General features: G+C 42.8%; 1 protein-coding gene across 1 annotated transcript in view; it reads right to left on the minus strand.

Moving 5' to 3' along the window:
* Positions 1-13918: 13918 nt before the first annotated feature.
* Positions 13919-14374, minus strand: part of LOC309381739 (olfactory receptor 2W1-like) — a gene marked incomplete at both ends in the record, with an annotated part of 933 nt that continues 477 nt past the window's right edge. Inside the window, one exon of the mRNA XM_081933025.1 lies at positions 13919-14374. This exon is cut by the window's right edge and continues 477 nt beyond it. Coding sequence (XP_081789151.1) covers positions 13919-14374 — 456 coding nt within the window.

Consider the following 14374-nt stretch of genomic DNA (forward strand, 5'->3'; position numbering starts at 1 on the left):
CTTCTTGTTCTGTCCTCAGGTGCCTTGGAGAATAGTTTGACTCCCTCTTCTTTGTGGCAACCCCTGAGATATTGGAAGACTGCTATCATGTCTCCCCTAGTCCTTCTTTCTCTTAAGCTAAACATACCTAGTTCCTGCAACCGTTCTTCATATGTTTTAGTCTCCAGTCCCCTAATCATCTTTGTTGCTCTTCTCTGCACTTTCTACAGCAGGCATGTCCAAAGTCTGGCCCACGGGCCATTTGCGGCCTGGGGGGGCAGTTTAATACGGCCCTCTAACAGCCCTCCCTGCTCTGTGTAAATGCGGCCCTCCCATGGCCCTCCCTTCTGATTGAGGGCGGCAAACAGAAGACTGTCTGCCACAGGAGGGAGGGCGGTGAGAGGGCCGCATTGGAAGCTGGCTGGGGAATTCTGGGGGTTGAAGTTCACAGGACTTAAAGTAGCCAAGGTTGAGAAACTCTGTCCTATAGCAAAGGTACCTATCATCCACAGGCCAGCCTAAAAACAGGCAAGGCAACTTGCTTGTAAACTGGTCGGGCCACATTCGTACCAAAGAAAAGGGGGAAACTTCTGTCTCCCTTGGGGGGGGGGAGAAAGGGCGCCTTTTGAAGAAACGAGAGACCAAGCCTCACGGGTATCGCCGAAGAACGCGCGCCGTAGCCTTCACAACACAGGCTGCGAAATGGGCAAACTACCAGGTGGCGCAGGCGCAGTACGTGAAGCACGGGGCCAAGGGATACTTGTAGCTTCTCTGCCAGGCTCGTGAAAAGCAAGGGACCTTCCCCCAAGGTGGGTTGGTATTTTGTTTTTGTTTTTTTTTAAGGAAGGAAGGAGGAAATATTCAGCCACGCATTAACTTCTCTGCTTGAAGAGACCAAAGAAAAAAGAAAAAAGAGGAGATGGCCCATTAAAGCTCACATGAGCCACTATAAACAAATATCGGAAGGTTTTTAAAGGGTATCAATAAGCGTATGTGTGTGTGCGCTTGCATATTTGCCACGTCTAAACTTTGGGGAAGTTTATTAACATCTTAGCAATGTAGAGAATGAAAGAGAGGTGCGGGTGAGAAGGAATTGAAGGGGGTAACTCAAGTTCCCGGTTTCTTTCCTTGGGCACAACAACAACAACAAAACTCACATATTTTGCTTCCGCTTTAACAAAATAATGATTCATTGGGAAAATGGGGCATAAATCTTCATTTTGGATGCAATTAAAGTGTTGATTTGCCTTTGTACCAGACCGAGCCTATTTGCTGCAGTACAGATCTCAGTTTTACCCTTCACATTAGTGCAGGTAAGTTTTTTTAAAATTTATTTAAAATACATTGTGAAAACTCAGCTGTCAGTTGATCTTAATGTTATGAAATGAAAAGTATGCCATTTGCAATTAACTTGGCATAAAATAATTCATTTGCATTTAATTGTAATTGTTCAAAGAATGTTCGGAAAAATGTTCGGCCCTCCAGCATGTTCACTTCATCCAATCTGGCCCTCTTTGAAAAAAGTTTGGACACCCCTGTTCTAGAGCCTCCACATCTTTTTTACATCGCGGCGACCAGAACTGAATGCAGTATTCCAAGTGTGGCCTTACCAAGGCCTTATAAAGTGGTATTAACACTTCATGTGATCTTGATTCTATCCCTCTGTTGATGCAGCCTAGAACTGTGTTGACTTTTTTGGCAGCTGCTGCACACTGCTGGCTCATATTTAAATGGTTGTCCACTAGAACTCCAAGATCCAAGATGTTGTTGTTGTTGTTGTTTTCCAGTTTTAACTCATTCTGGGCCTTAGTTATCTTGACTCCAAGTTTGAGATTCGGGCTGTTTGCTGGTATTCTGTTTTAGTGTTTCTTTTTCCATTTTTCATATTTGACCTTTTTGTCTTTCAATTTGTCAGACAGCTCTTTATGCAACCATATTCGTCTCATCTGGTGTCTTTTGTTTTTCATTCTCTGTAGTATTGTTCATTATTTCATTTTCAGGTCTTCTCAAGTGTTTTAAGCTGTTTTTCCTTTTAGGATATCTCTCCATGGAGTCCTTGTTAGGGGAAAAAAAATGCCTGATATCTGAGATCAATGGACCGTGGCTGATTCCCTTCCGCATATCTTTTGAGATATTGAGAAAAATAAAAGTCTTTAAAAGTATTCTAATTAATAAACAAACTTTAATATGAAAATAATAAAAGTAAATGAAACAGAAAATAACTAATGGTTACATTTTGATAATGAAAGCTACGTTTGCCAAGTTGGCTGCCGAACAAAGAAGAGAAGAATTTTGGAATGTGTAACGCGTGCGCAATAAATCACTTTCAGATAACATTTTGTTTTATGACCTGCGCAATAAAGCTTTCTTAGTTTAACTCTTGAATGTCAGTTTAGGCAGTTCAGGCCTAGCAAACTTTTTAACATTGTGACACCCCTTCTTTTGCTAGTCTGGGCTGACATCATCAAATCATCAATTAAGGCACATCTTCTTTCGCAGATATTCGTGTTGATTTGCGGCGAGTGGTTTGTTAAGCATGTCTGCAATCTGATCATGTGTAGAAACATATTGCAATTTAACAAAACCTTGCTTAACTAATTGCTTTGTGTTTTGATAACGAATGTCAATGTGTCTGGACCTAGAACCTGTAAAATGTGACTCAGAAATATAGACAACAGATACATTATCTTCCATCACGGTGATTGGTCGAATCGGACGTGTCCAGATATCTGTGATCAAAGCATCAAACCACGTTAGAGAATTACAAGCATCTGAAACACAAGCATATTCAGCTTCAGTAGATGAACATGAAACAAAACTCTGTTTTCTCACTTGCCAGTAAACAGGACAACCATTTAGGAACATCATGTAACCAGAAGTGCTTTTGTGTGACTTCTTGTCGCTCGCCCAGTCGGAATCGGCAAAACAAATCAGCTTTGGTTGATCAGTGTGTGTTGGTTCTAGCAATAACTTCATGTGCTTAGTGTGTTTCAGGTATTTCAACAACTTCTTAATGCATGACCAATGAAATTGTGTTGCCTTACCTACGTGTTGTGATAAAAGATTAACACTAAGTGCGATGTCAGGTCTGGTCCAACTACTAATGTATAATAGTGAACCAATGACTGAACGATAGAGTGTTTGATCCTCGAACTCAGGACTTGGTTCATGTGTTAAGTTGTGAAAATCTGTTTGCATGGGTGTCTTTGTTGTGCTAGCATCTTTCATGTTGCAATGATGTAGAATGTGGTCAATTTTCTCCTCTTGTGAAAGACTAAACCCCTTCTGTGTCTTTTCAATTTGAACACCTAAATAAGTGCTAATGTGTCCTAAAGATTTTAGTGTGAAGTATCTCTGCAAACTTTTGGCAAAAATCTCACTCATTTTCTTATTTGGACCAATATAAACAATATCATCAACATAAACAAGAATTATCTCATATGCATTGTTAGATCTTTTTGTGAACACGCATTCATCAGTTTCGGACTTAATAAAGCCCATTGAATTTAGTTTGTCAGTAAGACATAAATACCACATTAAACCTGACTGTTTCAGACCATAAAGACTTTTGTTCAGGAACCAGGTATCCCCTTCTTGCTTTTGGAATCCAGGAGGGCTTCTCACGTAGATCTCTTCATCTAGGTCTGCATGTAGATAAGCTGTGTCCACATCAAATTGAAAAACTTCTAAACCAAGAATAGTTGCAGTGGTTAAAGCAATTTTTACGCTTTCAGTTCTGACTGTTGGTGAGTAAGTGTTTGTGTAGTCCTCAGGATAATGTTGAGCGAAACCCTGAGCTACAAGTCTGGCTTTGTATAAAGACTCACCATTTGGTTTCTTCTTGATTCTGTAGACCCATCGGGTGCCAATGACTTTCTTGTTTGCTGGAGGTTTTGCAGGTGTGAATACATTAAGTTTCTTCAAACTGTCCATTTCATCCTGCATTGCATCATACCATTTGTCTTGTTCTGAATCAGGAAGCTGTTTGATTTGTGTGAATGTCTCAGGAGGAAGAGTAACGTTGCAAATCAAAGGTACTGGTGTTTTTGTCAGTTGCCATGAATAACGTTGTGGAGGGATTCCTTTTGTGGCCCTCTTGGAGCGTCTAGAAACAACAGACCAGTCTTCTTCTTCTTCATCATCATCATCCTCGTCCTCACGTTCGTCGCTAGCATCAGCATCCGTGGCTTGCGAAGACGGAACATCAGGTTGTGAAGAACTGGTAGAAGGAACATCTGCCTGCGAATTGTCATCAGGCTGCGTGGCATCTGGAACACCATCTCTAGGAAAATAAACTTCAGGATCATTGGAATGAATCCTGGACCAGTCAATATCTTCCTCAAAATTAGCAGATTGTGAAATGACAATCACATGTTTAGTATCAATGAATTTGTACCATTTTGAATTATCATCAATACCCATAAATCTCAGTCTCTTTGCTACTGTACCTCCCTTTCTTCTTTGACTTAAGGGAGTGTTCACCATAGCATATGAACCAAAAATGTGGAGGTTCTTGAGATCAGGCTTGTAGCCATACAGCATGTAGAAAGGAGTTTGATTGATTACACTGCTCCAAGTACGGTTGACAATGTAATTTGCATATTTGATTGCTTCACCCCAGTATGCGTTACTGAGATTGGCATCTTCTAGAAGACAACGCATCATGGTTTGTAGAACCCCTTGTCTTCTTTCTACGACTCCATTATGAGCCGGTGTATATGGAGCAGATGTCTGATGAAGAATTCCATTTTTACGCATCCAGTCCTGGAAACGCTGAGACATGAATTCTGCACCACCGTCACTTTGGATTCTGGCGATGCGAACTTGGTATTGTGTAGAAACAAATGCTGCAAAGTCTTTAAAGATCTGAAAGGTCTCAGATTTCTCTCTCATAGGATATACAAATCCATATCTAGAATGATTATCTACAATTGTTAAAAAATACTTTCTGCCACCAAGTGTTGGTGGGAAAGGACCCACTATGTCAGTGTGTACCAAATCAAAAATGCGTGTTGACAGGCGTGTAGCGTGTTTGGGAATTGCAGCCGCCTTGGATTTAGCCTTTTTGCAAACCGCACAATCCAAAAACACCTTACACCCCTTTAGATCCAAACCTTTTGTGAACTCCGGCATCTTTCTAAGAACACGGAAACTGGCATGCCCCAATCTTCTGTGCCACTTGTGAATACACCTGGAATGCAAAGGTTTACCAGTTAGTGAATTCTCAACATTAACAGTTTCATGAGGACCCTCAGGCTTGCTCTGAGCAATCTGTTTCTGTTTTCTTTGTTTGTTGGCTTTAGGAGCCTTTGGCACAGTAACGCTTTCTCTCTCTGGGACAACTCTCTCTGGGTTTGCGTTGTGCCTTTTTGGAGTTTGCATACTTGCCTGTGCTTGCCCTTTAGGCTTTGGCTTTAAGTAATAAACACCACCAATCAGCATGGTTTCAGCAACAATATCTCCATCTTTAACTAAGTAACTTGCTTTTTCGAGGTGGTGAACCTGGAACTTTAAATCTCTAGACAAGTGACTTTGACTAAGCAAATTACTGGTTGCTGAAGGTATGTAATAAACATCAGGGATGTGTGTATCGAGCTCTTCAATGTAAACAGTTCCTTTTCCCATAACCTTGCAAGTGTGGTTGGTGAAGGAATACAGTTCTCGATACTCGGGCTCTGGTTCGCCCATCTCTGTGAAAAGTTCCCTTCTGTGGGTAACGTGCACAGCTGCTCCACTATCTAAAGTCCACAAAAGACATCTGTCGAACTTTGGATCAGGTTGTGGAACGTTGGTTATGGCCAGTGTCACAAGTGGAGCTTGTGAATCACGCCTTGGACCACGACGACCTTGTCTTCCGCCTCTACCTCTGCCTCTGGAATCTGTTCCTCTGGGCTGGTACGTGACGGGAGCTGGAACTCGTTGGGGACAATCCCGGGTGTCATGTCCCACACGGTTGCAGGTGTAGCATTTTGGCATCCTTGGAGCGTAGCCTCTTCCTCGGAAGGGACGTCTGGCTGGAGCCTTTGATGCTGGAGGTCGTTGCAGATGTGGTGTAGCTAACCTGATAGCTTCGTCTTCCACTAAAAGTCTGCAAACGTGGTTAACTGTGCGTTGAGCAATAGGCACGTAGTTAATCTTTGCAACAGCATCTTTCCATTCATAATTCAATGAGTTAATGATGATGCTAATCATTTGGATATCATCGATTACATGGCCATTTTGTCTCAATTCACTTCTCATTCTTTTCAGTTTGGTCAAATGTCCACCAATTCGTTCACCAGGTTTCAACTTCGAACCATGGAACTCAGACATGAGCAAACATGAGGATTCAATTGAAACGGGCCTGTAGCAATCTTCCAAAATAGCCCATATTTCTTGGGCAGTTGCATCAGGTGGAAAGATACCTTGGATCTCAATTTCCATTGACATGAGTAAAGTCGTGATTGCTCTGTTTTCGAGGTCTCTTATTGCAGGCATCCACGGTGGAGGAGGAGGATTAAAAATCATGGAATGTGTGCCTTCTCTTCGAAGTAAGAGCGCAATTTCACTGACCCAGGCTTTATAATTCTCTCCTGACTCCTTTAATTTGGACTCACCAGTCAAGGGGGTGACTGTGAATACCTGCTGAGGAACAATTTGTTGCTCTGGTTGCAAATCTGGTTGTTGAACCAGGGGATGCTGGGGTTGCATCATTGGCCTTTGCGTGGCAACATCAAATTGGCTTCCTCGAATTCGCCTTTCGCTTTGCCTTTTTCCATCTAGGGAGGATTCAACGCCGCCAGGGGGTGTTGAAGACTTAACCTTTGGGGGCAAAGTTTGGGCTTCTGTAAAACTCATAGACAGATCTCTAAAAATCTGGTCCAATTGCTTCATCTTTTGCTGTAATAATTTTTCTCCTCCAGCAGATGGCAGTGCAGCTTCACTTTTTGGCTGCCTCTCCTTTCTATATGTATGCGGAAGTTCAGTTGACTCAAAGGGACCACGTGACCTCGGTGACGTGTACATGTCTCTTTGTTCTAATTGACCAATGAACTCTGTGGGGTGTGTCTTAGGCTGTTGTTTTGAAGACAAGATGGCGTCCTCAGACATTTTGGGAGTGGGGGAGCTTCTCCTACTTCGCCTTATCTCTTCAAAACACACTCTCGCCTCCCTAGCATATCTTTCGAAACATTCTATTTGATCAAGATAGCTTTGCATTTCTTGCTCATCATCTGGGGGGATTTCATAAAATCTGCTTTCTGCGTGGGAGGATTTTTTTTGTGCCGGCAGTTGCCATTCATCAATCGTTTGATAATCTGCGAGGGTCTGGGAATGGAGTGGCTCTGGCAGAGTGGGAAGTTTTGGCTTGGCCCCCAAAAATTCATAATCTCCTGGAGATATTTTAGAAGGAGGAACCACTGACCTCGTTTCGTGGATGTCGCGTCCTGTAGCTCCTTCCCCCATATTTGGCTCGGCACTTTGTTGCTCCTGGAGTATGTTTGAAGGTTTTTGCTTCTCTGTGTCTGAGGGAGCCTCCTTGTCAGAGGAAGCTGATTCATCTGTGCTCGCCCCATCTTTCCTTTTCTTTTTTTTCTTTTTCTCCGACATTGCTAATTAGGCTTAGTCGGTTATCTTTAGATAGCGCGAAGAGAAAATACAGCCATAAATTGTAACCATCCTCTGCTACCAAGTTGTTAGGGGAAAAAAAACACCTGATATCTGAGATCAATGGACCGTGGCTGATTCCCTTCCGCATATCTTTTGAGATATTGAGAAAAATAAAAGTCTTTAAAAGTATTCTAATTAATAAACAAACTTTAATACGAAAATAATAAAAGTAAATGAAACAGAAAATAACTAATGGTTACATTTGGATAATGAAAGCTACGTTTGCCAAGTTGGCTGCCGAACAAAGAAGAGAAGAATTTTGGAATGTGTAACGCGTGCGCAATAAATCACTTTCAGATAACATTTTGTTTTATGACCTGCGCAATAAAGCTTTCTTAGTTTAACTCTTGAATGTCAGTTTAGGCAGTTCAGGCCTAGCAAACTTTTTAACATCGTGACAGTCCTTTCTAGACTTTCGCTGAATCCCAGCAAGATTAATTCCTTAACAGTAATATTGTCAACTCATGAAACTTTCCTGACTAGCTCCTGAGGCAGGGGGATGGGGAATCGAGCATCACAACTGCATTGAGGAATGTGCACCTCAGTCAAAACAGAACACTTCCTTAGCTGGGCAAAGTCAAGGCCATCTCCACAGAAACCAACAATAGCCAAAGGGAGTGACTTCTACGACCTGCGAAATTGCTTTGTTTAGGAATGTGACTAAGGACACACCTTGGGGGGGAAGGGGAAACAGGGTCAGAGGCAAGGCGCGAATTGAGTGGGGTCAGAGCTGGCTTCACTTGGTCCCTGCTGACATGACGCTCCTCAGAAACAACTGGATTTTTCTTGCTTGAGGCACCTGCTTTTATGAGGGCATCAATCGGAACCCTGACAGATATTCTCAACTCACAACTTGGCCTCCCAGCTGAAGAAAAGGAAGAAAAATAATAAGAGACATTTTACTGGAAATTAGACTAGTTTTGTTTTCCCATTCTGAATAACCTAATATACCTTCAAAAGCTGCTCTCTTTCTTCAGATGAGATCAATAAATTGTTTGTGGAAACTTTCATAACCATTAAGAGAAGAATGCATGCTTTATTCCAGGGGTGTCAAACTCAAGGATTGTAGGCCGGATTTGGCTGGTGAGGTGTTAGATCCGGCCCATGGGGTCACCTTGGAAAAAGTAAAGGTGCCTCTGCCAGCAAAAATGGAGAGCAGCAGCGGCAGCTTCAAGGAAGAGGGAAGAACAGCTGATCACCCCCTCGGGGAAAAGGGGCTGGGCTGTGGGGTCCCGGTGCCCTGAGAACTTGAGGGCTGGGCTGGGCACTTGCACTCCACTGCCTAGGGCTCTGAACAGCATGCATCACCATCCGAGTGTCCTCTGTGTTCTCTCTGGGAGAACTCAGGTGGAGGGAAAGACTGAGGCAAGTCAGATCTCTTGATGCTAACAGTTTATTGCTAACAGGTTGCCAACATGGCATTTCACTATGCATGTGTCTCAGATAATGGCAACCCTGACACCCTGCTTGACAGCTTTTTATATATGCCAGCTGTCAAGCAGGAACCAATCAGAATCGAGTATGGCATCCCCTAGCGGAACCAGGAAACTGCCATACACAACACCCTGCATGGCCTGAGATGAACAGTGAGGCTCCTCTGGAGGACAAGAGTTTGGTGGTCTCCCTTGTCTTGCCTTCCTCTGCTGGAGACAATGGATCCCGCTAGCCCCACCAGGCCACCATAGATGCCCCTGACACAAAGGATGGTGAGGTGGCCACACCCACCCCAGCCACACCCACCCCTGCCACACCTACCATGGCCATGCCCATCCATTCCCCCCGAGGTCAAAGGCAACCCTGATGCAGCCCGCAAATCAAGTTTGACACCCCTAGTTTGTTCCATGATTTCTTACTGGACGTAAGGATTTCCTTCTACCTGTTTCGTTGGCTTGTTTGTTTCCCATCAGTGTTATTACAATGTGACGCAAGAGAATTTGCTTTACCAATGATCTTAAATAAGAATAGATATCTCTCTTTTTTGCATTTCATTCCATACGTTCCCGAATTTAAAAGCATATGATCCTGAAAGTAAAGAAAAAGGTCTCAAATTTTTAAACCAATAAATCTTGGCAAAAATTTGCTAGATTCAGAATACATTCTATACACTATGCTCTGTCAAGCACATTTAGACAAATTTCTTAAAAGTTTCAGCTCATGAGAAATGTATGTCCTAGTGTGTATGTGCCCCCTTGTATATCACAAACTGAGATTTGGAAATTGTGCTACTCGAGTTTTAACAATGAAACAAATTGCCATTTTGTTCTAAACGTCTATCCCACTTTTATTATTTTGACAAGTAACTCAGGGCGGTGAACAAATCTAAAATATCTTCCTCCTCCTATTTTCCCCAAAACAGCAGCCTTATGAGGTGTTTTGGGCTGAGAGAGAATGAGTGGCCCCAAGCTGGCTTTTATGACTGAGGTGGGACTTGAACTTGTGGTCTCCTGCTTTCTAGCTGGGTGCTTAGCCACTATACCAACTGGCCAAGGCAGTAGGGTCCTACCTTGCCTCTGTGGAGGGAGGAGAATGTTCCAAAGGGCGAGAGAATGACACAAATGACTCTTCTTAAACCCCACCAGTCAAACTTCTTTAACTGACAAGGTCCACAATATCCCTTCCCTACCTGACAGAGTGGAACAGGCCATTGTAATGTGAGAAAAGATGGCTCATTTTAGCCCCACACCATGTAGTGTTTTAAATGTAAAAACCAATACCTTGTGCCACGGTAGCATAGTGGTTAGAATGCAGTACTGCAGGCTACTTCTGCTGACTGCCTGCTGGCTGCAATTTGGCAGATCGAATCTGACCAGGCCAGGGTTCCTATTGGTTCGGCCTGCTTTGGCCAGGTAGGTAGTAACTCAGCTTGCCACACCCCAAACCGTTTTTTTTTTTTAGTACTGCGCATGCATGCGTAGCGAGTCCCTGAGCGAACCGGCAGTAGGAGCAGCCGGAAACCATTCCTGCACCAGGTTCAAGGTTGACTCAGCCTTCCCTTCTTCCAAGGTGGGTAAACTAAAGGCCCAGATTGTTGGGGGCAAATATGCTGACTCTGTAAACCTCTTAGAGAGGTCTGCAAAGCCTTGTGAAGTGGTATATAAGTCTAAGTGCTATTGCTATTGTATTGGATGAAGAATGAAACCAGCAACCAATGGATCTCATCTAGCATAGGTGTTACATGTGTCATCTTTGGAGTCCCTAAGAGTCACCTTCTGCATCATCTGAAGCTTTTGGATACTTTTTGAGAATAGCCCCAGGGAAAGGGAATTACAATAATGATCTAAAGAATAGATGGACAAGGTGTGAAGGACTGAACCAAGAGCCTCCCCATCCAGGAAAGGACATAGCTGGTGCACAATATGAAGTTGAGCAAATCTCCTGTGTTCTGGATCCCTTGCCCTGTACCAACACCAATGGAGACCAGCCTTTGAGGAAGGCAATGAACCAACACAAGACTCTGCCACCCACACAACTCCATAGGCAGCAAGCATACCGATATCTTGATTTCAGATCTGCTTTCAAAGAAAGAAAGGGCAAATAGATAATATTGTGTGTTTTGTTTTTCTTGCTTTATTTTTTTTAAAGCCATATGATTCTAAATTTAAATTCATGGAACCCTACCTTCAAAACAATTTTTTTTTAAATACATGTAAGTTTGAGAAGTTCATTGTCCATCATTCCAGTACATTTAGAAAGAATTCTATAATTTTTCAACACCATGGGTGGGTTTCTTTACACCTCAAGAGAAAGAGTCCTTGAGGTTTCAACATGTGTACACAATTACTGAATAAAGACTAAAAGAAGAGATAAATCATACACAAATTACATTCAAAGCATTTTCAAGTAATACTCATAAACAGCCATCTGGTTTTTTTAAAAAAGTTGATTAACCATGATAGAAAGCCTAATGGTCTTGTTCAAAACCCTCCTTCACAAGATCTTGGCTACTGCCCTGTGAATGTCCGGTGTAAATGATGGCGTTGAGCAGAGGGGTGATCAAAACGTAGATCTAAATAGCTTGAAATAGATCTATACTACTCTCTCTTTGTTTCTTTGGTGGTAAATATCAATTTAACATTAAAAAGAGTTTGTCGCGAAAGCAACTGTCTGCGAAGGCTCCCGGATTGGGCCTGAAAGGCGAAAGCGGAAGCAGTATGCTCCATCTCATATTTGGGTAGATCAGGTTGCCCTGATAGAAAGCGCTTTTAAGAAGAGACAACATTTGTCTGAAATGGTATAGGGCAGGGGTGTCAAACTTGATTTCTTTGAAGGCCAAATCAGGGTTGTGGTTTTTTTACCTCAGAGGACCGGGGTGGGTGTGGCTGCGGTGGGTGTGGCCAACTCAATATCACTCATGTTGAAGGTGCCTGTGGTGGCCCAGGTGCTCTGCCAGGGAAAACGGGCTCCCGAGCTCCGTTTTTGGCTGTGACGGCTTCCTGCCACACTCTGCCAGCGAAAAGAAGAGCTCAAGAGGGTTGTGTTAGCTCCATTTTCAGTTGCGACAGCCTCCTGCAACCCTCTGCCAGCAAAAATGGAGCTCGTGAGGACCTCACATGGCCTTCTCGAGCTCCCTTTCCACTGATAGAGACACCACAGACCAGTCTTTTGCTGTTTTCAGGGCCCAGATCTAGGCACCCCAGTGACGTGCAGTCAGGTGAGGCACAGCCTCACCACTGTCATGAAAAGAAAAAAAATGTAAAAGGAAAAAGGCAAGAGTTGAGGTCAGGCTGAGTTAGTTGCTGCTTCACCGTGGATGACTCTGCTTAGCTGTTAAAAAAAGCCTCTAAAAACCGCCCTCTACTATGAGGCAGGAGAACTGCATGCCTCATCTAGTCTGACTTTAAGCATTTTATGAACACTCGAGCAGAGTTCAGCAAGGGTGTGTGTGTGTGTGTTTGTTTGAGAGAGAGTGAGTGAGTGAGAGAGAGGGAAGGGGGTAGGAGAGATAGTCAAATCCAACTTGTGTGTGTGTGTGTGTGTTTGAGAGAGGGTGGAGGGAGGGAAAGAGGGAGGAAGGATGGGAAGGGAGAAGAAAAAGAAAAAGAAAGAAGGAGCAAAGGAGAAAAACAAATGCTGTCACTTTAAATCAGAACTGAGCATGCCTGGCTGTGGAATTCTGGGAGTTGAAGTCCACAAGTCTAAAAAAATTTGAAACCCACCACTGTGTCAGTGCCTCACCAGCCATCAACCTCACCACACATCACTGAGGCACCCTATGGCTCGATCTAGTCCCTGTACTTTCTCTTTGATGCCCCTGGCACAGAGTCTCTTGCTTTTTTTTAAGGTTTTTATTTTTTATTAAAAGTTTTTACATATTTTGTGAACAAGTGTTGGCCGGGTCTTTTCGTTTACATCCTCTCATATACATAATCCATTTAACATCATATCTCTGTTTCCAATTTCAGCCATATTATTCTCCTTCCATGTTTTTTATCTTAAACTTATTTTTTTCTTGGTACATAAACAATATCACTAATCTTTTACAATAGCATCAACTCCATCACTAAGTACCATATTTTTCGGACTATAAAATGCATCAGAGTATAAGACACACCATGATTTTGAAGAGGTAATTTTTTTAAAAAAAGTTTTTGCACTCTGCAGGCCTCCCAAACCCTCTTTACGCCTCGTTTTTTACACATAAAATGGCATGCAAAGCTTTGGGAGGCTCTTAGAGTGCTCCTGGGGGATGGGGGGGGGACAAAAACAAGCAAAAACGGCCTGTTTTTTGCTCGTTTTTGCTCTCTTCAGCCCTCAGGAACACTTTGCAAGCCACCCAAACTCTCTGCACATCCATTTTTGCAAAGGAGGTGGGGTTTAAGTTGGCCAAAAATTCTGTATTCAGTGTATAAGATGCAGCCTGATTTTCACCTTCTTTTTTGAAAAAATACGGTATGTTTCTCAAATTCACTATCCCACTCTTTAACATTTCATTTTCATCTCTTAACTTAAATTATCTTCAAAGCTAAACCAAATTATCATTTCACATTTTATCTGTTAGTCTGTTTTGCTATAAGCAACATACATCATCAAATGGGGTCTCCTGCTTGAGCAGGGGGTTGGACTGGAAAACCTCCAAAGTTCTTTCAAACTCTTTTATTCTGTTAATATCTCAGCACAATTACTCAATAAAGACAAGTCTGATCAATTATCCACATAACCCATGAGTTGATTTCAGGGTTAGAGAAACAAAACACTTTCAAATCATTCTGGAGCAATGCTCATAATCAGCCACCATTAGACCATGAGTTTGTTTGTTTTTAATTTATTAACGCTGGCAGAAGCCCTCATGATTTCATTCAAAGTACCTTTTTCGGAAGATCTTGCCTAATGCCCGATGAATGTCCTTATTTCGTAGGGTGTAAATGATGGAGTTGAGCAGAGGGGTGACTACAACATAGAAGACTGCAACTTGTTTATCACGATCAGGAGATGAATCAGTCTTGGGAACCATATACATCCAGATGGAAGGGCCATAAAATAAAGCCACCACAAGGAGATGGGAGCCACAAGTGGAGAAAGCCTTGCGCCACCCAGCACTCGATCTCATGCGTGATACAGAGTGAAGAATAAACCCATAGGATGTCATTATAACAGAAAGAGGAACCAGAAGGAGAAATACTCCCATTCCAAAAACAGTGGCCTTAACCATCCTGGTATCACCACATGCAAGTTTCAACACCATTGGCAACTCACACATGAAGTGATTGATCTGATTGGGGCCACAATAGTTTTGGCAAACGAAGCAAAC

The sequence above is a fragment of the Natrix helvetica genome (assembly GCF_964273705.1).
Source record: "Natrix helvetica genome assembly, chromosome: Z".
Taxonomy (NCBI): domain Eukaryota; kingdom Metazoa; phylum Chordata; class Lepidosauria; order Squamata; family Natricidae; genus Natrix; species Natrix helvetica.